Source organism: Mus pahari, chromosome 2, assembly GCF_900095145.1.
Source record: "Mus pahari chromosome 2, PAHARI_EIJ_v1.1, whole genome shotgun sequence".
NCBI classification, from domain to species: Eukaryota; Metazoa; Chordata; class Mammalia; order Rodentia; family Muridae; genus Mus; species Mus pahari.
In genome coordinates this window covers 70,079,419-70,105,268 of record NC_034591.1, presented here as the reverse complement: position 1 = coordinate 70,105,268, position 25,850 = coordinate 70,079,419, and the positions used below count along the sequence as shown (strand labels likewise).

General features: G+C 41.4%; 3 protein-coding genes across 9 annotated transcripts in view; 1 reads left to right on the top strand and 2 right to left on the bottom strand.

Annotated features, from left to right (window-relative positions):
- Cbx3 (chromobox 3) overlaps positions 1-5,092 on the bottom strand; it is a gene marked incomplete at its 3' end in the record, with an annotated part of 11,034 nt that extends 5,942 nt beyond the window's left edge. The window contains exons 1-3 of the mRNA XM_029535273.1: positions 5,017-5,092; positions 4,372-4,424; positions 1,014-1,156 (exon numbers count right to left, since the gene is read on the bottom strand). Coding sequence (XP_029391133.1) covers positions 1,014-1,156; positions 4,372-4,395 — 167 coding nt within the window. The remainder of the gene's footprint in view (positions 1-1,013; positions 1,157-4,371; positions 4,425-5,016) is intronic.
- A 1,174-nt stretch (positions 5,093-6,266) lies between these two features.
- Positions 6,267-14,703, top strand: Hnrnpa2b1 (heterogeneous nuclear ribonucleoprotein A2/B1). Of its 7 annotated transcripts, XR_003843152.1 has the most exons (13): positions 6,267-6,603; positions 8,756-8,791; positions 8,889-8,999; positions 9,135-9,281; positions 9,457-9,667; positions 9,767-9,868; positions 9,959-10,039; positions 10,936-10,998; positions 11,598-11,717; positions 11,929-12,051; positions 12,317-12,396; positions 13,747-13,882; positions 14,386-14,703. XR_003843152.1 is itself a non-coding variant. In XM_029534607.1 (12 exons), exons 1-11 carry the CDS (start codon positions 6,598-6,600, stop codon positions 12,373-12,375), a joined length of 1,059 nt encoding a protein of 352 aa, XP_029390467.1. In that variant the 5' UTR covers positions 6,267-6,597; the 3' UTR covers positions 12,376-12,396; positions 14,386-14,703. The 7 variants fall into 7 exon arrangements, 6 of the variants coding, with proteins under 6 accessions (XP_029390467.1, XP_021045501.1, XP_029390471.1 ...); XM_029534607.1 differs by lacking the exon at positions 13,747-13,882; XM_021189842.2 differs by lacking the exons at positions 13,747-13,882; positions 14,386-14,703 and adding an exon at positions 12,553-13,740.
- A 2,283-nt stretch (positions 14,704-16,986) lies between these two features.
- The window catches only part of Nfe2l3 (nuclear factor, erythroid 2 like 3), a 27,450-nt gene continuing 18,586 nt past the window's right edge, over positions 16,987-25,850 (bottom strand). Inside the window, exons 2-4 of the mRNA XM_021191593.2 lie at positions 25,521-25,697; positions 19,061-19,144; positions 16,987-18,500 (exon numbers count right to left, since the gene is read on the bottom strand). Of these exons, the coding sequence (XP_021047252.1) occupies positions 17,277-18,500; positions 19,061-19,144; positions 25,521-25,697 (1,485 nt within the window). The 3' untranslated portion in view covers positions 16,987-17,276. The remainder of the gene's footprint in view (positions 18,501-19,060; positions 19,145-25,520; positions 25,698-25,850) is intronic.

Genomic DNA, 25,850 nt, shown 5'->3' with positions numbered 1-25,850 from the left:
GCCTGGTCTACAGAGTGAGTTCCAGGACAGCCAGGGCTATACAGAGAAACCCTGTCTCGAAAAACCAAAACAAACAAACAAACAAACAAACAAAAAAAAAAAAGAAAAAAAAAAAAGAAAAAGAACACATTAAGTCATAAGTAGGAAAAGATGGGTCAGGAGGTGGGAGAGATAAAAGGGAAGAATTCATTATAACATGCTTTGTTTAAAAATGTCATAATGACATTTAATCCTTTGTATTCTACTTTAAAAATTCTGCCTTAATGAACTTTAATTTTCTAAGTTTGACTGTCTATAGAAATAAACTTTAAAATGTTAGGTTTTAACTTTTGCTAAAACCTTACCCTTTTTAAATTTTTTAATGTTTTTCGAATGTAAGCATGCATGTTCATCATGCCTGGTGCTTCATGAGGTCAGAAGGTGCTACTGGATACCCTAAAACTTGAGCTACAGATGATTTTGAGCCACCATGTAGGTGCTGGGAATCAAAGCCTGATCTTTTGTAAGAACAAGTATTCTTAACCACCAAGTTATCTCTCTAGATGCACCCCCCCTCCCCAAGCCTTAAATAAACCTCAAACAAATCAAACTGGTTCAACATTTATGCTAAGAGTAAAACTTAATGCTCTTCTAAAGCACCATTAAAGGTACTAACCTAAGGACCAAGGATGCTGGTGGTAAATAGTACAGGTAGAGCATGCACAAAAACCCTGGGTTTAACTCTTAGGTCCAAGTAACACATCTACGGTGCTGCACGCCTATGATCTGGGGAGGTGGACCCACACATAACAGAGTTTAAGGCTATCCCTTTATAGCAAGTCCAAGGCCAGTTTGGGACTCATGGGACCCTATCACAACAGAACAAACAATAAATGCATAAATGAGGCATAGTGAACAAGTATAATCCCAGCACCTGGGAAAAGAAACACGAGTCCAAGGCTAGTCCGTACTACACGAGACATCCTAGCTTAAAACAACAAAACCATAAGAAATGAAGCACTGAGGTTTCTTACTCTGTGAACCCCTTCCACTTCAGGAAATACTCCACCTTCCCATTCACTACACGACGGTCCAGTACTTTTTCTACCACAAATTCTTCAGGCTCTGCCTCTTCAACTTTTTTACTCTTTCCATTTTGTTTCTTTCCCATTTTTTGCTAAAACAAAAGAGAAATTAAGAAAAATTTAAAACTTGTACATTTTTAAGGCCAAATTGTTCATTCATCTGACACATATATATATATTTTTAAGCTTTTAACCCTTTATTCCTTTAATCTTCCATGATCCAGGGTAAGTACCTCCTAGAAAGTCAGTAGACAATAAAACAAAAGTTCTGCTTCACTGCTTCACACTTATAGCCAAATCCCCTTCACCAATGCAATGAAAAAATAAAACAACAGCAAAACCCCCAACCATCTGAGAAATAATTTTATCCTTTCCCAGTTTTATTCCAGGATTCTACACGACCAAATTTACCAGAATCACCACTCATTTTAATCTCAACATAAGTGTCAAATAACTAGAAAACATTAGCCAACAATGGAGAAATGAGTAACTATTAGTAATTGTACTTTACAAGAGAATGGCCCCTATAGGTTTATATAGGAATGGTTGGTCCCCAGGTGGCAGGTAGAACTGCTTGAGGATGATGTGGCCTTGTTGGATGAGGGATGTTGGGGGGAGGAGAGAAATGGGGTGGTGGGCAGATACTTAACGGTTTCAAAAGTCCATGCTGTTTGCATTTAGCTCTGCCTTGTTCTTGTGATCAAACACAACCTGTCAGCTACTGCTTCAAATGTCATGCCTGCTGCCATCTTCTCAGAAGGATGCTCATGGCCTCACCCTCTTCAACTGTAATCTTAATAAGCTTTCCTAGAAGTGGCTTTGGTTATGGGGTCTTATCACAGCAACAGAATAGCAATTATGACTGTAGTGTGATAGTTAAAAACAAGCAAGCAAGTAAACACTAAAACAACAAAACCCCAAGACAGGGTCACATGTAGCCTAGGCTAGCCTCCAAATTCACTATGTAACCAAAGACCCCAAATTCCCATTCCTCCAGAATCTATATCTCATGTACTGGATGGCTTGGTCCACCATATCCCTCTAAATGATTGGTCTTATTAAGTGCAGCAAGGTAGACCTAAAACTGCAGCCCTACGACATCCCTTTTCCAACATCAATTTATAAAATTAAATCCCAAGGATAAATATCACTTTTACAGTCCAAAATGCTGGTTTATTTTCTCTGGTAGGAAAAAGTTACTTCCTTCTAGGGTTTAAGTTCACTTTGAGGAGGGGCATGAGGCACACACTAGTAGCACCCAGGAAGTAGAAATATGTTGACGACGATCATGGGTTCAGGGCCAACCTAGGCCTTAGAGAAAAACCTTGTTCCACAAGTCAAAAATGTCTCTTTTTTATTCTATCGGAGGTAGATGGATTTGTTAAAGAAGTGCTTTTATTTATTTATTTTTTGAGACAGGGTTTCTCTGTATACCCCTGGCTGTCCTGGAACTCACTTTGTAGACTAGGCTGGCCTTGAACTCAGAAATCTGCCTGCCTCCTGAGTGCTGGGATTAAAGGCGTGTGCCACCACACCCGGCTTAAAGGAGTGCTTTTAAAAACCTTGGGATGGTTAATTAGAAGTCCCCATGGGATACAAAAATAACCCAATATAGTGTGCTCAAGCATTTCATCTCCACAACAGTGTTATGCACCCTTTAACATTTTGAGACAGTAGCCCAGTCTAGGCTTTAACTTCAGTGATTTTCCTGAGTTAGGCTCTCCCAGTGCTGGAATTACAGGTATGCACCACCATGCATAACTACAGATGCTACTTAAAAAACACCTATCAAATGCCAAGTCCCTCAAACCATCACCAAGTAAAGGATCAAGCAGGAAAAACAAAACAAAAGAAAACAAACAAACAAACAAAAAACCAACAGCAGCACCTCACAACCAAGACACTCAATCCATCAGCATATAGGGCTATACCTACACTAACAGCATCCTTCAGTTTACCAGATGTTGCATGCTTTATCACTGTATTGGGTCATCTAAGAGTGACCATAAGGGCTTCTAATTACAGAATCTAGTCCATTTTGTAGACCTGCTGAAGTCATGTACTATATGAGGTAGAAATACCCTCTTGCTCAAGGTTCAGAAACTCAAAAGATCAAAACCCATGTTTTGTTAATGCACACTTCCATATGATTGTGATCAATGTGTCCTCATTAATGTAGAAACCACAACTGTAAACTTCACTCTTTTGACATGAATCTTTTTCTAGACAGGGTCTTGAATGCAGCCCTGACCACCCAGAATTTTCAAATCCGGGCTAGCGTCAAAGTCAAGGCAATCTGCTTGCTTCAGCTTCTCACAGGCTGGATCACATACACCTTCAGACCCATTTTTTCCCTCCCTCCTTTTTTGGTTTCTCTGTGTAGCCCTGGTGTCCTTGGACTTGCTGTGTAGATCTATCCGCCTGCCTCTGTCTCTGGAGTACTGGGATTAAAGGTGTGGGCCACCACTGCCTGGCTGACCCAGTTTTATTTATTTTAAATATAACTCGACAAAAATAAATTTGCCTAACTTACTAGAAATCCCAAGAAAACAAACACTGGATTTAGCAACAGTCAGAAATCGCTCAAAAGAAACAGAATTGATCTAACAGTCCTAGACAGTTTCTAATTCTTGCTCATGGCCACGTGAGCTGTATCTAACTCACTTTCTGTGCACTAATGAATGCTCAGTATCTCTACAGCAGTCCAGATTCAAGGGTAACCATGCCAACCCACAAGACTTTCATAGAGCTGTCCATGAGACCCTTCCCCCCATTCAGTACATTAACAATATTATGGAGCAGTGGACAGCACCTGTGTGGAAATCAAGGAACACTCTGGAGGAAACTTGTTTTTTCTTTCCACTTTTCCTTGGGCTCTGGAGATTGATTGAGCTGTTTTATAATCCACAAACATGCATTTTTACCTCAAAAACATCCAGCAAAAACTACACGCTTTAAAAAAAAGAAAAGGATCATGATCCTCCTTAAGGAAAGCCTTATTTTAGTGTAACTCCTTTTTCTTTAGTGTGCTGGTAAATAAACGGACTTAGGTAGACTGGCTTCTAACAGCAATTCACCCACTCATGATGGGATTAAAGGAAGGCACAACCATGTCCACCACGGGTTATAGCTCCCCAACCCACACGCCCAGACAGGGTTTTTCTGTGTAGCTCTGACTATTCTGGAACTCACACTGCAGAACAGGCTGGCCTTGAACTCAGAGATCCACCCCCACATGTTATAATTTTAAAAGAAAAATAAAATCTTTCAGTTAAGATTCTTACGTTCTAGGTTTTCACAAACTTACCAATGTAGTTTTATTGGAGGCCATTTTTTAAATTTAATCGGAGACTTGAAGAGCTATTGCAAGAAAAAAAATGTAGGACAGTTAAAATTTCATGTCACACAAAAGGCAACTACAAGTTTTGTGTGGATTTCAACATGTAAATTTCGGGTAAAAATGCAGGAAAACAGTTGACTTCCCGTGTTATTAGCATGTTAATAATAATTTCAGTATGTTAGTGCTTTAGCCAAGTTAGTAAAAATAATCTTCCTAGGAACAACCTTTACGTGGTGAGAATTGTTATTTTCCCAATCCAAATAGAATTTTAACAATTCAGTGTTTATTTTGGATGAAAGGAAATCTTCTGTTTTAAAACCAGTTACGACTATTTATCTTTTGTCCGCAAATTACCATAAGATCTTTTTCTTAAATTTCTGAATACTCTAAGGAGCTCATATAATTCCATCCTTATTTTTTTCAGAGGCCCTCCCTGCTCAGTCACGGTATAAAGGAACACATTAAGATGTCCTAGTCCTATTTTTCTGGCCTTTTTTGGGGGGGGGGGTGCTGCGGTAATCCCTCTCTATAGTCCAGTCTGGGCTTCAACGCCTGGCAATCCCCTGCCTCGAGCTCCCAAGTACTGTCCTGATAAGGATAGAAGAAATCGACCTCCTTCACGGCCGCTCTCCTTCGAGAAGAGCCCCTTCTCAGCTCCATTCCCGCGCCGGGAGCCCGTCCCCCACCCGAGAGCGCGGGCCTCGTGGTCGGCGCCTCCGCGGGGAGAAACAAAGGCGGCGTCGGGGGCTCAAGGGCACTGCGCCACGGGCCCGCGCCTCCCCCATCCGGCGGCGGCCACGTAGCCGGGAGCGCGCCGCAGCCCGGAGCCTCGGGCCTCGCAGCTGCAGAGCCTGAACCGCTCTCTCCCTGCGGGCCCGCGGCGGGGCTGGGGGAGGGGAGGCCCGCGCTTTGTCTGGAGTCTCGGCAGCTGTCATCCGGCTCCCACCCTCGTGCACAATTGTCCCATCTCCCCCGCGCACCGGCGCGGCGCCTCGACCAGGCCCCGGCCGGCTTCCCGCCGCCCGCGGCCCACGGGGCTCGCAGCCTCCCCGCAAGCTCGGACGCACAGAGCATCCTCACCCCCACCACGCGCGCGAGGGGAAAAAAAAAAAAAAAGCCGAGGCACGAACTTCACCGCTCCGATGCTCAGGGCCGCGGATCCTGCAGAGTCTCCCACCTGCGCGCTTCAGTTCAGCCACATCCGAGGGGAGGGGGCGCGGGCAGCTCCGCCGGGGGGAGGGGGAGCACCGCCCACGCCCTGGCCGCGCGGGGCCCGCCGGGAACGCGTCCTGCGGGGGGCGGCGCGCGCACCGCTCACCGTCCGCGGCGTGGCGCTCAGGGGGTCCCCTGCTCGGGGGGAAGGCGGGCGAGTGGGCAGGCGGGCGGGACCGCGGAGGCTCCTCTGCGTCCCGGAGCGCGCCAAAGCGGGGCTCCGCCCACCTCCTCGCCCGGCTCGAGGGCCCGGGAGATAAACAGCGGGGTTCTTTAAGCACCACCTCTCACTGGCCGCGGGATCCCAAGTCTTGCAGCATCGGGGGTTGTACTTGGACTACAAGTCCGTCTGGGAGGGACCGAGTGAGAACCCCTTTGGGACGGGTAGACTTATTTGTATGGCTCGGCAAGACTTGTGGGGACGGGCTTGGCAAAGGCGTAGCTGCAGACAGCACGCTTGGGCGGAGAAGGCCGCACGCCCAAGCTCCGGCCTAAGCCCCTCCCGACGGCGTTATTTCAAACTGCGCGACCGTTTCTCCGCTCCCTACGCGCAGGTGGGGGCCGGACCTAGTTCCGGACGTAGTAACACGCCGAGCGCGAGCCTTCCGCAATTCACCGAACACACTTGCGCAAGTGATGTAAAGCAGTCCCGCTGTACCTAAAGGGGGAGTGTCACGTACTTGGCGTAAGGGGCGTGTAGGCCCTTCCCGCCATTGGCGGCGGTTAGGACGTTTGCGTAACGGCGTGACGTAAGCGGAGACGCGTTAGTGGGGGGAAGGTTCTAGAAAAGCGGCGGTCTCGGCTCCAGCGGCAGTAGCAGCGGCGCCGGTCCCGTGTGCAGGAGCTCCTTTGCGGCCCGGTTTCTTGGCCATCGCCTGCTCTCCCCACAGCGTCAGGACGAGTCCCGTGCGCGTCCGTCCGCGGAGGTCATTCTCATCTCGCTCGGCTGCGGGAAATCGGGCTGAAGCGACTGAGTCCGCGATGGAGGTAACGGGTTTGAAATCAATGAGTTCTTAGAAAGGGCACGGCGAGGCCGTAAGCACCGCCATGGAAACCGGCCACCCGCCTCCGCGGTCCGGTGGAGGGGATGCGGCCACTCGAGTGGCGGTTGGCCTTGGCGAGTTCCGGAGGGCTCGTTGTCGGAGGCCCGATTGTCCGACCGCCTTCCCCGCCCTCAGCCGCCCGGCGCCATTTCCCTTCGCTGGGGTGGGGGATGGGAAGTGCCCGCCGCGACCGGGCTGGGCCGCTAAAGGAGCGCGGGAGTGGGCCATCGCTGGCCTTCCTCGATGTGCGCGTGCCTAGGGACTCGGCTGTGTTCGCGGCGGAACGTTTCTGGGTGGCCCGGCTCCCTGGAGCGAGTCTGCGAAGCTTCCCCTCCCCCCTCTCCCGGGAACCGGATTTGGCGTCCGCCATTTTCCCGTCTCCTTCCTCGCTACGATTTTGCTCTCAACTATTTAGGTTTACTAGTTTGGCTTTCTTTTTTCGCCACTGCGTAGACGTGTTTAGCGGTTTTCCTTCCCTTTGGGAGGTTTTCATGCCGTTTCGAGGTGGTTTTAGTGTTTTGAGCTTGGGTCTTAGGCGTCCTGCGCACCTCGCTTAAGGCTCTCTGCCTTCCCCTCGACGAAATGGCGCCATTGCGTTCTGAGGCCTCCGAGGCGCGGGGTGGGGGCGGGGTGGCGCCGCTCCACCAGCTTTACTGGATCAGGCCGAGAAAGAGTAGTACAACCCAGGCCTGGGCGGGTGGCTGCCGTTTTATTTTTCATAATACTTAAGATTAGTTTAAGATTTCCAGGACAGTGATAAAGCACTTGAACAGCAGTAGGAAGTCAAAGTGGAAAGATGGGAGCGCTCATCTGGAAGCTAGGGAGGTGATGTTATCATGAGTGGAGGGTTACTTTGCTTTTGTTGCACGATATTTTATCTCCCTAAGGGATCCTTATGATCGAAATAATTCAAATTATAAGCATTATAAGGGGATCTTTGAATTTGTTGGGAAAAATCAACGGATCCTTAACACGTGGTGGTCACATTAAGGAAGTGAAATAACTGACTTTTCATAGTTAGCCTTCTCTTAAAGCATGGCTCAGTGAACAAAAATCCACGTCCTGGCTATATAAAAACTTAGTTCGGGGTCACAGTGTTTGAGCTTGGTTATTCGGTTTTTTGATTTTTTTTTTGTTTTAAGTTATGATACATAATTACACTGATAAGCATTAGCTTGAAAGGGGTATTCTTGGTTATTTTCTTTGACTCTGAGCACACTTATAAATAAAAAATAACCTTGTTTATAATCGATAGTGGACGTCTGGTAAGTTTGGAAAAAGCCCGAGGTAAGTAAAGAGCTTTTGCTTTTCGTTAGTGATATGAAAAAACTAGGTGTATTTAATACTTGCAACTTAGATTAAGGAAAGCCAATTTACTGACATTTTAGTAGAGCTACCAGAAACTATTTGGAGAGTCCTGATTAAGGCTTTTGTACTATTTAAAACAATTTTGGTCGTTTTTATCCAAAACCTAAAAAGTGTAAAGAAAGGCTTTTTGAGCATATTTTGGAGAAACTTATAAATTTAGGCTGTACAATAAAATAACGAATTTATTTTTTAATTTTGCTTTTTCATTTCATTGTGCAATCATAGGTCCTGGATAAGTTTTTTTGTAGCTATTGGTAAGCCAATAATAAGTGCCTGGCAAAACCCAGGTTTAAGGTGATCTATCTGGAGTTTCAGCATTCTTCCTGGAGCTTGTTTCAGAGTTGCAGGATTTTTTTTTTTCCTCTTGAGATAATTACGATTAACACCACAGGGGGCAGTTTAAGGAAAAGCAAATATGCCACTTTTCAGGTGGTGAATTTGGAAACATTAGGGAGGGGCTTTTTAAAAATTATTTTTTAATCTAAAAATTAACACAATTCTGGGCTTGGGTTGTAGAATTAAATGAATTTCAAAAGAATTCAAAAGAGTTGAGTATGGTTTTCTGAATTTTTTGAAGAAAATCTGATTAAGTTTAAGAAAATTTACTTGAATTAGAAGTTAGATTAAACTTGTATAGCTCAGCTCAGGCAATTTTTGGTGTAACACAACTAATATGCAGTTTAACATATGGTTTAAATTTGATGTAAGTTTTTTTTTTCCCCCCCCAGAAAACTTTAGAAACTGTTCCTTTGGAGAGGAAAAAGGTACTCTACCAGCAGGTCACGTCATATTTAAGAATTTAATTTCCTGCATACAAAGAGAAAATGTAAATAAAAATTGAAATGGTATTTCCCTTTGCAGAGAGAAAAGGAACAGTTCCGTAAGCTCTTTATTGGTGGCTTAAGCTTTGAAACCACAGAAGAAAGTTTGAGAAACTACTATGAGCAATGGGGAAAGCTCACAGACTGTGTGGTACGTTAACTCAAAGTCTGGCTGTATGTATGTTTGGGTGTGAATACTAGGGAATAATATCACTATCAATACATTCTAATTTATATATTGCTACCTAATGCTGTGAAATTGAATGCTTATCTTTTGGATTTAAAGGTTATGCGGGATCCTGCAAGCAAAAGATCAAGAGGATTTGGATTTGTAACTTTCTCATCCATGGCTGAGGTTGACGCTGCCATGGCTGCAAGGCCTCATTCCATTGATGGCAGGGTAGTTGAGCCAAAACGTGCTGTAGCAAGAGAGGTAAGGAAAACCCAAATGCATTGATCTCTATTTTTGTACTGGCTTTTTTGTACGTGTTATTCCAAGACCAGCCTCTTCAAACCTATTATCTGGAGGAATTCGTCCTAAGATGTACATAAAAGTTAGATGTAATCAAGGTTTTTTTTCTGTCGGGATAACTTTGTAATTATTGCAGGAGTCTGGAAAACCAGGAGCCCATGTGACTGTGAAGAAGCTGTTTGTTGGTGGAATTAAGGAAGATACTGAGGAACACCACCTTAGAGATTACTTTGAAGAGTATGGAAAAATTGATACTATTGAAATAATTACCGATAGACAGTCTGGAAAGAAAAGAGGCTTTGGCTTTGTTACTTTTGATGACCATGATCCTGTGGATAAAATTGTCCGTAAGTGTCTGTTTATGAGTTGTGCTTTGTATTTTAAAAAGTGTTGCTTACATTATAAGAATTGTTTACTGTTGGTGCTGACAATTGTTTTTATTCCAGTGCAAAAATATCACACCATAAATGGTCACAATGCAGAAGTTAGAAAGGCATTGTCTAGACAAGAAATGCAGGAAGTTCAAAGTTCTAGGAGTGGAAGAGGAGGTAACATTTTATATTTATATATATATATATATATGTATATGTATATGTGATTATCTTGTTCTTGCTAATGATTAGATTATAATGTTCTAGGAAACTTTGGTTTTGGGGATTCTCGTGGTGGCGGTGGCAATTTTGGACCAGGACCAGGAAGCAACTTTAGGGGGGGATCTGGTAAGTTTGTGTTTGCATTTTGAATAGAATGTCTTCAGTGAGATAAATTTTGCAGTTAGCCTGCAGTGTGTAGTGCAGAGAAAGAAAGGAGACTATGCTCAGACAAAGTTAAGATGTTGCCCTCTGGCCACCATCATACATAAATGTACACTGGTTTATGTAGTGTACTCTTATGCTTTGTCAACACATCAATAAGGTTAAAAACAAAATTTTAAAGCAGTTCTAAATTGCTGGATGTGTTCGCATTAGAACTGAGCTCTCAGCATTCTGGAAATGAAGGAGAGAGGGTATGGGATATATATATAAGGAAGACACATTCAAAAAAGCCAAAAGAAATAGGGTCCTAAAGCCGCACAGGAATCAATCAGCTACATGTTCACACATTGGAAATTATGAGCTGATTATAGGTTACACATGATGAGCTGAGCATATATAGTGCCTAGCATGCACTTAGCCTAAGGATGAATCTGATAACCAGACAAGATAACCTGCAATTTTAGTAATTGGTAACAAGCTGCAGGATGATTAAAGATGAAGGTCAAACACATAGGTACATTGAATTCAAGGCAAGCTAAGGCTATAAGTCCTTATCTAAAAATGCTGTCAGAGTTTTTAGGTTGTTTATATAAATGAATGTGTAGTATGATAAAACATTGGTATTATATATTTTCTTCATTTTAAGAAGGTTAATTTTGAAGTAAGGCTTTTTGATAGGTCTAAACCTAGTAATAAAAATGTGTTGCCTTGGTAGTAAGGTTGAATTAATATGGTTTGATTACACTCTCCCCTCAATGTCCCCAACAAATAAACTAGTGAGATTTCTAGTCATCCTCATTCTGGGATATATACTACTGTGGAGAAAATTAAGTTTAATTTTTACTACTTTTTATAAACAGATGGATACGGAAGTGGACGTGGATTTGGGGATGGCTATAATGGGTATGGAGGAGGGCCTGGAGGTTAGTTTTAATTGATTTTGATTTATGTATCTTGATATATTTAGTAACATTGCATTTGGTGCTTGGTTAAATTTGTATATCACTTGTTTTGCCTATCAAATTGGGTATTTGGCTTTGGAAGGTGATTTTTGAGTTCTATTAACGAATTTGCCTAATTATTATTGTATAATGTAAAGTTGTGAGATTCATGAAAAACTTAGGTGAGTTCTGTCCATTGTAGAAAAGCTAGAATATTGGAATTGGAAGTCAGTGTGATATGGGATAGTACAAGTTATTAATATTAGGAGCTCTCTCTACATAGTCCTGGGTTTCATGTAGTTCAGATTGACCTTAAATGCAGGTCTACCTGTCAAGAGTTTCTTCCTCAAAACTATAAAGCATATGAATTTGCAATACTTAGCAATTCAAAGGAGAATTCTGGGATCTAAGTTGCTTTATGTGTTTACCCAAGGATAGGTATTTACTTTGCCTTTGAGTCTATTCTAGAATAGACGTTATATATTTTATGTGTTTTGAAAAACCAGAAATGAGTGTAATAAAGACAATTCAAATGGAATTGAAAAATTTAAGCAATTACTTAAAGGCTTATTTTATAATAGGTGGCAATTTTGGAGGTAGCCCTGGTTATGGAGGAGGAAGAGGAGGATATGGTGGTGGAGGACCTGGATATGGCAACCAGGGTGGGGGCTACGGAGGTGGTTATGACAACTATGGAGGAGGTAATAAATTCATCTACAACCTTTATGTTGGAATTTGGATTAGAATTAATGACATTTATTTTACTGTCGTAGATAGATGCCTTAAATTGTAGGATTATAGATAGGTATTGTGTACTTTTGTTTTGGAGAATATTTGTCTTAAAAATTAGACATTAGTTTGGCTTCAATGCTTGTATTCAGAGGTTTAGCTGGTATTCCAATTCTTTTACAGGAAATTATGGAAGTGGAAGTTATAATGATTTTGGAAATTATAACCAGCAACCTTCTAACTATGGTCCAATGAAGAGTGGAAACTTTGGTGGTAGCAGGAACATGGGAGGACCATATGGTGGAGGTAATTACGAAACACAATTCTGGATGATTATTGGGGAGTAATGGAAGTCCAAACAGTTCTGCAACTCAAAAAGGGGGAGGATCTAATAGATGCTAAAGAGAGTGTCCTCATGTAACTGTTAAATGATTTATTTTTGTAGTATGGGTTGGAGGTGCATTGTTTTTAGACAGGGTCTCTTATTTAATCCAGGCTTTCTACCACACACAATTTGGTGATTAGCATTTATATATGTTCTAAGCATGCTTTCTTGTTTCAATCACTGCAGGGAACTATGGTCCTGGAGGAAGTGGAGGAAGTGGCTATGGTGGAAGGAGCAGATATTAAGCTTCTTCCTACTTACCATGGGTAAGTAGTTTTTAAGTTTTACAATTATTATTATCTTGGGAGAACTAGCTGCAGGAGTTAAAAGCATTTTAGGATCATGTTATCTATCCTTAAAATCTGGTTAGATGGATAATTTCATAACCTATTTTTTTTTACTCTTTACTTCTGTTGAAACAGGCTTCACTGTATAAATAGGAGAGGATGAGAGCCCAGAGGTAACAGAACAGCTTCAGGTTATCGAAATAACAATGTTAAGGAAACTCTTATCTCAGTCATGCATAAATATGCAGTGATATGGCAGAAGACACCAGAGCAGATGCAGAGAGCCATTTTGTGAATGGATTGGATTATTTAATAACATTACCTTACTGTGGAGGAAGGATTGTAAAAAAAATGCCTTTGAGACAGTTTCTTANCTTTTTAATTGTTGTTTCTTTCTAGTGGTCTTTGTAAGAGTGTAGAAGCATTCCTTCTTTGATAATGTTAAATTTGTAAGTTTCAGGTGACATGTGAAACCTTTTTTAAGATTTTTCTCAAAAGTTTTGAAAAGCTATTAGCCAGGATCATGGTGTAATAAGACATAACGTTTTTCCTTTAAAAATTTAAGTGCGTGTGTAGAGTTAAGAAGCTGTTGTACATTTATGATTTAATAAAATAATTCTAAAGGAAATTGTGTAATTATAGACTTTTTATTTTAAATAAGTTAAGGAGTGGGTAGTATAATTAAGGTCCATTGCAAAGCTGTTGTTGTATTTGTGTAAGATAAAAATGCTGGTCAGATTTAAGTGTGTTGTCTGAAATTCATCAGGAATAAATTACCTAGTTAACTTAAGGGATGTCTCTGCAAAGAGAAACACCTTTTTAGATCTTTTAGATGCTGCTTCTTCAATGCAAGGAAAGGAAATAACCCCAGCGAGGTACTCTTCAGGGACACAGGTCTAGTACAAGAGAACTCTTGACGACTAATCTCAGCCAGTCTTAAAAAACTGTGCTGTATCTACAAAGCTTTAACTACAGTAGATAAGGATGCCAACGAAAGCTGAGGGTGTAGAGCAAAATAGTTCTAAGCTTCAGTTAAACTTCTTTAGGTAAGAACTTGTTTACTTTTTCTTTCTTAATTTTCCTCCCTTAAAAGATAAACTAATAAACTCTTCAATGGTCTTTTCAGTATAGTTCTTATGTAGTTTAACATAGCTTATAAATTGAGTTTAACAATAAACTCAAGATAATTTTATAAACCCTGTTTTCCAATCTGTCATTTACTTAAATTATTTTGGTTGTTTTCCCTTTTTTTCCTTCTTTCTCACCCCCTCCCTTTCCATGAAGATTCAGGTGCTTAACATATCATTTTTTTCCCTGCTGGAATTTTAGCATTGATATGAACCATGGACAAGTATATTCTGCTGCCACAAAGACTGTAAAGTGCTTCATTTCAACAGCTGAGGCAAGCCAAGTGATCATTAATAAAGCTTTTCTTGCTTCCTTCAGTGGTGTTGGTAGTAAAATGGTAGGTAAAAGTTAGGCTGCAAGTTCAATAAATGAGATTTGCCTATCATTCCACCCTTGTGTATTCATTCACCTATCCTGGTTCAAGCAGTTTGAGTCAACTAGGCATTTAAAGGCATTGTGTTTATTGTGGTTACAACTATACATGCGTATCAGGGATGAGTCTGACAGGCTAAGGATAGTGTTTTTCTACAGTAGAAGTTTCTGTGCAACAGCAGCAGCAGCAGCAAAACCCTTTATGTACCCTGTACTAAATAATTGGGTTAAAATGTAATAATTTTTTGCCCATTGTCCTGCCCTAAAATGCTGTAGGTTGGCTATTGAAATTTCCTAAAACAGCCCTTTTGATTTCTAGGCTTTATTGCCTTTTCAGAAATGTGATATTCAGAGCTTATTATACACATCAGTGAGTCTGCTTTAATCCTAAAACCACCACTGAAGTTACTTAGGTTCTTTGGACAAACATGATAAACTTCTTCAGATACTTTTTTTTTCCTTTGGCAGGAAGGTGTCTTGCTGCAGGTAACTAATGAAGAAGTGGTCAACCACAGAGTCTTCAAGAAATAAGAAATTCTGTACCATCTGAAAGTAGTTCTTGTTGGTGCCTTCATTTAAGAAGCACTTTTAAGAAAAGGGAATGTTTTCTGATTTAAAACTTCATTTAGTACAGGTTCTTAATAAAATTACAAAAATGCTGATTGTAAAGGGTAACATCAAATTAGCAAAGGATAATGTATTGTTTTAAATTAGGATTTGTGAGTAGACAGATAAGAGCTCTATTTTAAATACAAGTTTTATAAAATAAATACTTTTGTATCCAAATTACTTGGTGTAATGCTTACACATAAGTGTGAATCTTGTTCTATCGACATCAGTTGTCTACAAGATAGCCACTACAAATGCTAGATTAGTTTTGCACAGAACTATACATTTACAGTTTTTATTCAATACTGATAGGAGAAAAAGCATTGATGGGCATTATTTGCTGTCTAATAAAGTATACCTTACTATGTATGAATTGTACACTGCTACAACTTGATGTTGAGCATGAATGGTGGCATTTTGAAATCATGGATTTTAACCAGGTAGAGTGTTTTGAGTTAACACTTTTGCAGAACACCACAAAGAGTCTCAGAGTTTTATTCCAAATGCGAATGAGTGTTGTGGTTAAGCTCAGTGTTGTGGTTTAAGAGTAATGGGAAGTTGATTTAAAACAGAGTAAGCGGTAAACCTCATTTGTTTATGACAATAAAGCAATGTATACAGGTAAGTCAATGGCTAATGAATGAGCTCTTAACATCTTGTAAACAGTCATTCCAAATACTTGGCTTTTGGCTAGCAAACCCAGCACTTGGGAAGTTCTAGACAAGGCTGCATGATGAGTCTTGTTCACACACCCGCCGCCATTAAGAATTTGTTTCTGAACTACAAAGCAAAATAAAGTCTACATCACACAATTGTTTTTAAAAATCACTAAAACAATGAAATTAAAGCAATCCCATAAAAGGGAAAAAGGTGAGACACATGGGAGGTATGGTACTGTGCTTGCTGTATGTGCTACTTAAAAGGAAATTCTGGGTGGAGGGATCACTGGAGGTGTCTTAACATTCTGGTTTTTAGTTTTTATAATCTGAGAAAGTTGCACATGTATTTATATACCCTGGAGGTGTGGATTGAGTTGGTCTAACTGCCACTGGGAACTTGAGCTTGGGTCATACAGTTAACATGGTAGCTCTCATTAAACTGATGGAAGGAAGGACAGCTTGCCAGTCATCAGTTAAGCAGTCTGATACCTATTGAGCTCTAGCTGGGAACAAATGGTTTCAATTATGAAAGCTTTCACAAATTCTGAAGCAATTTTGGCCCCCTGAGTACTAAGTCGGTATTGCAGGAGAAATCACACCTACATTGTCTTGGTAGCTGTACTCAAGATTGAGCATACTAATGTGTAAGTAGGCCTCAAAGCAAAATAGTGTGGAACTTTGGGGGTGATGTATTTCCCATGACATCAAGTCTCCCAATAGGGGGCACTATCTGGAGTCGTATTACTTTTAAGGAAGGGCTTATGTCCAAATGGTCTTGTATAGTCAACTCAGATGCTAGCTCTTTAGCCTAAAAAATTGGAGGTTTCACCAGGTGGGCATCGTTCAAGAAAATTTTCCCTGTGTGTGTATGTGTGAAAGATACTGGGAATAAAGCTAGGTCTTTCAAGAGCAGCTGGTGAATGCCCACTTCTACTCCCCACTGTTACCGCAATGCTTACTATTGCTTTTACCTAGCATTCGCATAAGTATCCTTACTCTACCACTTTGAGTTTATAAAGGTAAGGGCTGTAGAGATGGCTCAGGTTAAAAGCAACCATGTGGTAGGTCTATAATGGAATCCAATGTGTGAGGACAGCTACAGTATATTTGGGATTTATACACCTGATAATTGGAATTTATAGACCATTAGCTCATACATCTCATTCAATATGATTGTAGACAGTTCACCATAAAATTGATATTTTGTCACAGATTTAATTCCAGTTGACATCGAGCATTTTGACATTTAGGAAAAACTAAATGATTCACTGCACTGGGTAACCATGTGATGACATTAATTACAGGCTATTTGGATGTTAGCTATGTAATTTTAAAAACCTAGAATTGGTGACAGGTGAGTTATAACAAAATGGAGCTTGCTATAATGATCCATTTATTAAAGATTATTTGTGTTCATGTGCATTATCCCCCTGCCCCCAATTTCTCAATATAGCCCCAGAACTCCAATCCACCTGTCTCTGCCTTCCAGGTGCAATTAAAGACGTGTGCTACCACTTCCTGGGGTGTTCCTCCCCCCCCCTCCGTTTTAAACATCAGAGTCTTGAAATGGGTCACCACAGGCTAGTAGTGCTGTTGTAAATTTTTTGTATAGATGTAGGGCTGTGACCTAACTGCATTTTAATGTGTGGGTGTATTGGTTAGAAGCTTGTCAATGATTATTAACCTTGCATATTAAGCTTAGTTTGTTACTGAGTGGATTTTTAAATATATAAGGCAAGTATTCTTTGGACTTGGAATAAAGTTTTTGTAATAGTTCAAATACAAAATTTATTTTCACACAAGTTAAATATTAAAAAGTAGCCTTCAGAAAACACTTAAGACTGTTTCAATTTAAAGCCATAGGTCTTAAAGCATGTTTTCAGGTTATCACTGTATTACAAGGTGGCTGTAGTTCTTGGAGATTACTTCACATAGATATTTATGAATTGTGCAGGAACATGGATTCTCCCAACTTCACAGAAGCATAATCTTGATTCCTAAACATCAGAATTAACTGAATGATTCAAGTACCAGTACTTTTAAAAATCTTAAAATAGTTAAACAGTTTGTGATGCTGGTCACTGGAGCTATTCAGTTTCTTCTCTCTCTCTTTCCCTTTGGGGCTTCCTTTTTGTGGCCTGATGAGTGGATTTCTTTGGGTATAATCAAAACAGTTCCATTATGGCTGTACTGAAGTGCATAGTGGTTTGGATTGACTGGCCTACCTTGGTCATCTCTTAACCTATTAAAAACATCGTAGTAAAGGTCATGTAGCTTCTGTCTCATTATGTCAATAGCTTTGTTACATTGAGCTTGTTCATTTTTAAGGGCTTCTTTCTTTGCTTGCAAGTTACATATATCGTCTTCTAGATTCAAAATGATGTCTAGTTTACGTTTACGACAGTTCTGAGCAGCAACTTTATTTTTTCCTCTTCGCCTGATATCACGGATGAGAGAAACTTGTAAGTCTGTCAGGTAGTGTCTGCTTAACATGCTGTTGAAAGAGTCAACAGGCATGCGGACAATTTCATCTACAGAAAAGGGAATGTGCAGAGCTTTAGCACGCTGTTCATCACGGCTCAAGTTTCTATCTGGGTTATCAAGGCATCCACTGGTTTTCTGTGACTTCCCAGACCATGCAAAAGATTCAGATGTGGGCTCTGATATATCTGACTGTAAATGGTAAGTGTGGTCATGAAATACATGCTGACATTCAAGAGACACATGAAAGCCAGCTATAGTCCTATGGTCCATATGACAGTGTTTATGGGGTTCTGGGTAGGAGCCTCCTACAGCACCTAAATCATGACAAAGAGACTGTAGGTCACTATTGTAACTTACAGTCCCATCATAAATACAGTAAGAAGAATTAGAGTTTGTGAGAGAGGTGCTGTTGTAACTTGAATTTAATGAGAGCCCAGAATCTGGTTCTTCAAAAAGATGAGACACTTCCAATGGACTGAAACCTGTGGCCAATGACATTAGGTTTATTCCATCAAATATATTTGAATCCAGGTCATACAGGAGATCTTGGCTTGTTAGGTTCCTCATTTGATTGTCAAATGGTGGAAGAGACATTGCAGGATTGGCTTGCTCAGGATTGGTATGAGAATTTAACTGCAGAAATGGTTCTTGTGCCTGTGAAGACCTTGCTGATGGTTCTCTCCTAAATGTGTTGTTGGGGCACAACAGCATGGCTTCATGAAGATTGACATCATGGCTTATAGCTTGGCTCAGATTTATGTTCTGTACTGAGGAATTCACACTTTCACAGACACTGCTCAGAAAAGGTGGAATGTCTTCCACTGAGATGCCCTGAAGAACAAAAACACTATTTCAAAGGGAGTTCCGTTGTCTAATACACAGTCTTAGATTATTTTTGTCAAATTTCTTTGTAATACAGATATACTATGAAAAAATGTTTGAGATACAATATGTGGTCTCAGAATATGCTGATGAACTTGGTAAAGGATCTTGAATCGGGGAGTTGAGCTTAGAGCTTATTTCAAACATTAAGCGTTGTAACATTAAGATCCAGCTCTCAGTCGATGCATTTGAAGCTAACATCTACACTAAAGGATCAAGGATAAGCTAATGAGCAGTCCTCATTAGTCTGGGACAGGTGGTGGTAAAGAGACTCACGCTACAAGGAAAACAAGTTAACAATGGTCTAATTCTGACAAAATGGCATACATTTTAATTCTCTAAAGTGATTATTTCTATGAAAATTAAGCCTTTGTATTTTATAATGTATTTGGCAAATTGCTGTGTCTTCCAAGTAGGAGAGTCTTAAATTCACAGAGGTCTGTCAATTCAAGGGTTTTATTTGGGGTAGTGTGGGGTGGGTGTTAAATATAAGTCAAGGTTCCTTTTACCTCCAGAGAATTTTCAGGCTGTGATGAAAGTAGTTGGAATAAATCTTCCAAAGAGAAAGATGTATCTGACCAATGTAGACGGCTCTGTGTATAAACAGAAAATGTTTACCTCAGAAAAACACTGAAATCTTAGTTTTAGGCTTTTTCTCCCCTCCTTTCTGTTTTGTCCTCCCCCCCACCCCCACCTTGGTTTTTTGAGACAGGGTTTCTCTGTATAGCCCTGGCTGTCCTGGAACTCACTTTGTAGACCGGGCTGGCCTCGTACTCAGAAATTCGCCTGCCTCTGCCTCCCGAGTGCTGGGATCAAAGGCGTGCACCACCACGCCCGGCTGTTTTGTCCTTTTTGAGAGGGGCTTGTAACCAAGGCAAACCTGGTCTGGAACTCATGGCAATCCTATCTCAGCCTTTTGTGTGCTGGGAAGTCTGGAATGCACCATCACATCTGGCTCAAATTTTGTGACTTTTGAAAGAGGTTTGGGTTTTGTGGCATTTTTTGTTTTGTTTCTAGTTTTTTTTTTAAACAGTCTCTGTGTAACAGTCCTGGCTGTTCTGGAACTCACTTAGTAGACCAGACTGGCCAGGAACTCAGAGATCAGCTTGCCTTTCCTTCCCAGTACTGGGATTAAAAAGATGTGCTCTGGGTTTGAGAGTTCATTTTTGCTGAGAGAGATTTTGTATGAATCTTATTCTCCAAGGATTACTATAAACCCATTTTGGCCGTATATCTAAGGATTTGGATTTCTAGTAGACAAATACTTCTGCTTCCTATTTCTTGGCATTTTAGGTGGGAAGCATCTGTCTTGAAACCTGATTCCAAACCTTTTGATTTTAGTTCTCAATTAAATTCTGACCTTAAATTCATCCTTGAATCACTATTTAAAAATATTCAGCAAGGATGGAAAGAGTAAAGCCCTCTTAGCACAAGTCTTGACAACCTGAGTTCAATCCCCAGAAACCACATCAAGGTGGGAGGTGAGAGCAGACGCCACAGTAATGTCCTCTTACCTCCACATGTGTGCCTGGCATACACAAAATGATATCCATTCAGAGTGCACTAGGATATCAGTGAACATGGGATTCTATTAGTATGTGCTATTTATGACATCTCCACTAAATGTTTAAGATTTTGTAGTAGAGATAGAATTGGACTGACAGTATACACAAATAGATTTATCTTTGTCAGATAAATTGGGTTCTATGAAATATTTGTTAGGGAGTTCATAATACCATAGGATTTCTATATATTGATGCTAAACGAATATTAGCTTTTAAGTTGTTCCTTAATTGGAAAACTGTATTTTAGTGGCTTGTGGACTTCTTGGCTAATTTGTTACATAAAATGATGCTTCACATCTTTTTTAGAATGATGGTGTTAATAACTCCAAATTTTTAACCTTTTTGCTTGTTTGTCAGTTGGCTGTTGTGCTCAAGAGGTTGAGGATATTCTTTGTAGCCCTGGATGGGTGGTGGATCCATAGGGAATAAATAGTGATTCCTTTAGGGACAACAGCTCAGCTAAGGAATTAATTGAGTTTCTAGTAAGTTCTCTGTCTAATAAACTAACAGTTTCATTTAGTTTTTACCAATGTATTTCCTCTAAATTGAGGATTCTAACAGTAGAAAACACTAGGCTTCTAGTTTTCTTTTTTCTTTTTTTTTTTTTTTTTTGGCAGGGGGGATTTTGAGACAGGGTTTCTCTGTGTAGCCCTGACTACTGATTATCCTGGAACTCACTCTGTAGACCATGCTGGCCTCGAACTCAGAAATCTTCCTGCCTCTGCCTCTCAAGTGCTGAGATTAAAGGCATGTGCCACCACCACCTAGCTTCTGTTTTTCTTTTATAAACAGAGTTTATGTAGTTCTGGCTGGCCTGGAACTTGCTATGTAGACCAGGCTAACCTTGAACTCAGATCCACCTGCCTTTACATCTCCAGTGCTCTAATCAAAGGCATGCCACCACACCTGGCGTTATTTATCTTTAATATAGTCAAGTTCACCTAATATTGAGACATTTGGCTTCATAGAAGTTGGCTATTTGTCCCTATTACATAAAGCCAAGAATAGTGGTGCTTTCCTGGAATGTTACCACTTGGGAGGTAATCTTACCAATTGGGAGGTAGAGACAGACTAAAAAGGCCAACCCCAGGGTACAAATGGCAAGGTCCCGTCTAAGTGAAACCACAGGAACCATTGTTGACTGGGAATGTAGCACAGTAAAGTGTTTGCTTGGTGTAAGCCCTGGATTAGGTCCCCAGCACTAAAGGTGTGGTAATACAGGCTTGTCATCCTAGCATGTGAGCAGTGTAATTATGGGTCAGGAGATTAAGGTTATCTTTGGCTACATAGTAAATGAGGCCAGCCTGGGCTATCTGAGACTCTTGTCTGCAGGGAGAAAAAAGTTGCAAACTTTGTAGTTCCTTGGTGGTTTAGTGTCTAGGATTTAAAAAAAAGTAATGGACAGCTGAGTTGTTTCTAGAAACATTGAAAGTGTACTTTCAGTTCATTTTATGTTGTTGGAAAATGTGAACCTGGAGTTTTAAAATTCCTTTCCCTGGAGTTATAAAATAGTTCCATTTTAGACTGAGACTTTAAAAATGTGGAGAGGAGACATTTAATGGAGCTATCTTTTTTAACCTGTGTAAGTATCCTGTGTATCCTAATCTACACAGGAAAGCATATTACCTGTTTGCACTCTCAGCCCAAGCCACGTTTCTTTTATAGAGCCTGGAAAACTGACTTACTGATCTGACTCGTCTTTCGTTTCCTTGTTAAGAAGTTCACCAAAACTGCAGACAATGCTGGAGAAATGTCTCGGCAGTTAACAGTACTGGCTGCCTTTGCAGAGTCCCAGTCGGCAGTTGGTGGCTTTAAAATCCAGTTCCAGGGGATCTGGTGCCCTCTTATGACCTCCATAGGCACTAGGCACATAGAGGGTGCAGAGACATATATAGGCAGGCAAAACACCCATGCTTACTTGTTTTGTTTTAGAGCCAGAGCTTTTATTTAAAAAGAAGGAAAAAAAAAAAGAAAAAAGCCAGAGCTATTCTGAGGAATATTGCTACTATGGAGGCTGAAGTGGATCACAAGTTTGAGACTAGCTTAATAAGCAGCACAGCAGCTCCGGGAGAACAAGGGTACAATCTGTAGTACATAAGTGACTCAGGCCAAGGACAGAAGCCTGGTGAGGCATGGCAGGGGATGAGAGCACAAGCCTATAATCCCAGCGTTCAGCAGGTGGAGGGTGGAGGAGCAGGAATTTAAGATCTGTTTTGGACAGTTTGGGCTGTGTAAGACCAAGAAAGTGCCTTCTTTGGATGTTTAATATGTTCCTACATATTAAAGTTTGATCCAAATTGCTGTTTTCTTACATTGTAGCTCCTCACTTTATTTAAGGAGTCTACCATGTCTTACAGTGATTTAAGTAATTCAAAGAAATTCCTGGGAAGGCCAATGGGGGAGTAAAGAGAAAGACACCAACATGCGAGGAGAATTCCATATCAAATAAAGAACAGCAGAAACCATTTTCTTAGGTGACTCTATGGAAAGTGGACTGACTTATCTTTGCAGTTTGAGATGGGGTCTTGCTAAGTTGCCCAGCTGCCCGGGAGCTTTCAGTCTTGCCTCCAGTTTGCAAGCCACTGGGAGTATAGACCTGTACCAAGGCTTCTCAATTTTAGAGTGAGGGTTGAAGCTAGAACGGGTAGGGAGCCCAGGTTGGGTGTATTCTTCCTTTCAAAATGCGGCCAAAGGAGACCCAAAGGAGAACACTTATAAATAGTTAATTTTCCCTGCAAAAAGCAAGTGTCCAGAGCCATATGTTAGCCGTGAAGTGGTTTAGAAGACCACCTGGAAAGGGGAGGACATGCTACCGGATATTCAGACCTTAAAATGACCATCTGGGGGCAAAGGCCAAGTGCCCTAGGTTTGGAGGGAATGGATCCCCAGAGAACCAGCCAAATAAAAATGCCTGTAAATATGGACCAATTGCTTATAAATATTAAACAGTTTTATATATAGTGAACACTCCATCTGCTGCTAGCAGTCAAATACTTCCTTCCAAGCTCTTTCTACCCTTTGTCTCCCACAGTGGAGGGGGGAACAGCCTAACCACAGGGAGGACAATCTGGTCTACCTGGAGGTGATTTGTCAGTCTGAGGATGCAGCAGAGGAGGGGGAGGAAGAGGAGGAGGAAGAGGAGGAGAAGGAGACAGGGGTGTTTAATTATGTTCTTAAGAGCTGCTACACGACCGGGACCTGAGAATGTTCTCGGGTTTTTGTTTTTGTTTGTTTGTTTGTTTGTTTGTTTTGAGTAGCACTGAGGATTGAACTAGGGGCTCCTGGTGTTAGGCCACTGTCCAACCACTGGCCTGTATCCAGTCTAAACAGAGTCTCTAGAAGCCACACCCTTGAGAGTTCACTGTGATATAAACAGTGAGTTCCTAGAACAACAGGCTAGAAGTGGGGCCAGAGTGGTGAACAAGTAAAGTCAGCAAATCTGATACTACTGCAAAACAAAAACTCCTGCAAAGAAGCTGTGTCTGAACACTGACTGACTGCAACTCTGGTGGTGTGGGGAGACTGCCGAGTTCAGGTCCAAGGTTACCTTTCTGATCTTGGGCTACTTCTAGCTCTCAGAACAGCCATTGCTTGCCTGCCTCTGTCAGAACTAACCTTCTATGACTAACAGATAAAACCTTTTGAGAGCTAATAAATCAGCTTCCACCAACCGAAAAGAGAGCCCAGAGAGCTATAGAAAAGTTCTTCCCACCTCACTGCCTCTCCCACGTACCCACGAGTGAATTTTGAACTCACCTATATATAAAAAAAAACCTTCATGAAACTGCTTCCACGTTGGAACATGGAATTAGGGGTAACTAAAATCTGTTCCTGGGCCATGGTCACTCAAAAAAACGACTCTAGAATGAACTCTTACTCCCTTTAAGAGGAGAGCTGTGTTTTTTTTTTTTTTTTTTTTTTTTTTTTTTCCATCAACAGCTCTGCAAAGCCAGTTCCTTGGTGTAAGGTTACATGGTGATGAGGGTTGTCTAAGGGCCCAGCTCATCCTCTAAGGGTTTTCTAGACTGAGCCCCAGATTCCATCTCCCAGAGAAGGAGGTGCTGTAGTTGGTCACAGTAAAAACAACCACTAGGATAAGAATGCCTTGTGCAGGTAAAATGATCCCAGCACTTGGGAGGCAGAGGCAGGTGGATTTTTTAGTTTGAGGCCAGTCTGGTCTACAGAGTGAGTTCGAGGACAGCCAGGGCTATACAGAGAAACCTGTCTCAAAAAAAAAAAAAAAAAAAAAAAAAAAGCAAAGAGATTTTTAGGGCTGGAGAAATGGCTCAGAGGTTAAGAGCACTGACTGCTCTTCCAGAGGTCCTGAGTTCAATTCCCAGCAACCACATGGTGGCTCACAGCCATCTGTAACGGGATCCGATGCCCTCTTCTGGTGTGTCTGAAGACAGCTACAGAGTACTCACATAAAGTAAATAAAATCTTTAAAAAAAAAAAAAAAAGTGTCCTATGTGTCTGTGAACCACCAGTTTTACCTGGAGCACCTCTGTGCCAAACTTGCAGCTAGGATCATATGGGGGCTAAGTCAAATCTAGGGTATGGCCTACATGAAGCAGGGGAAGCACTGACTGCAAAAAGAATCCATCCCTTCAACCTGGGTCCTGGGTTTCACCCTGTATAGTCAAAAGAAGTACAGAAGATGCCCTCCAGGAGTCTGGCTCTGGTCTCTTAGGTAAGATCAGAGGTAGGAAGCAGGCACCAGTGATTCGGTATGACCCACTAGCAGACTGAAGACCTGGGTCTGAGCTTTAGTGGAAATCGAAAGAGAGATTTTTAAGGTTGGTCCTTTGATCTCCTAGCCCTGGCCAGGCTAATCTGGATGCCAGCTGGCTTTTACTCCTTGTCTCGGCAAACACGATAACAAAGCTGCTCATAAGTTCTGTCTTTAACCAGAGAAAAGGATTCTATGACTTAATTGCTTTACTTTTATTTAATTTTTTAAAAAAGATTTATTTATTTTCTGTATATGAGTACACTGTAGATGTGAGCCTTCATGTGGTTGTTGGGAACTGAATTTTTGGACCTCTGCTCGCTCTGGTCAACCCGGCTTGCTCAGCCCAAAGATTTATTTATTATTACAAATAAGTACACTGTAGCTGTCTTCAGACATACCAGAAGAGGTGTCAGATCTCATAACGAGTGGTTGTGAGCCACCATGTGGTTGCTGGGATTTGAACTCAGGACCTTCGGAAGAGCTCTTACCTGCTGAGCCATCTTGCCAGCCCGGCTTAATTGCTTTATAAGTACAATTAACAGGCACACACTTTTAAGTGTGTTTTTGTATGTCAGATTTGCTAATGACAGTGCCTACTTACACACAGAGTTCACTAACACCACCAGGTCTTTCTGGAAGGCTGGTGGGCAGCCTGTACCTGCCTCGGCTTACCTCGTTCCTAGCCTCGGCGCTCTTCTCGGCTTCCCAGGCAGAGGCACATGCCAGTTTGCTTTCTTCTGTCTTACTCTGCTGTCGAGATTTTGCCTGGGTTGACACCCCTTCCTCATTTTCCTCCTGCTGGGAACTGTGATCTATAGCTTCACTCTTTTCTCTTAGCATCTCGTTCTCCTGTAAAAAGCACCCGGAACTGTGCTAAGCAGAAAGCCATTACAAATACGAAGCATCTTTTTTTTTTGGTTTTTCGAGACAGGGTTTCTCTGTATAGCCCTGGCTGTCCTGGAACTCACTTTGTAGACCAGGCTGGCCTCAAACTCAGAAATC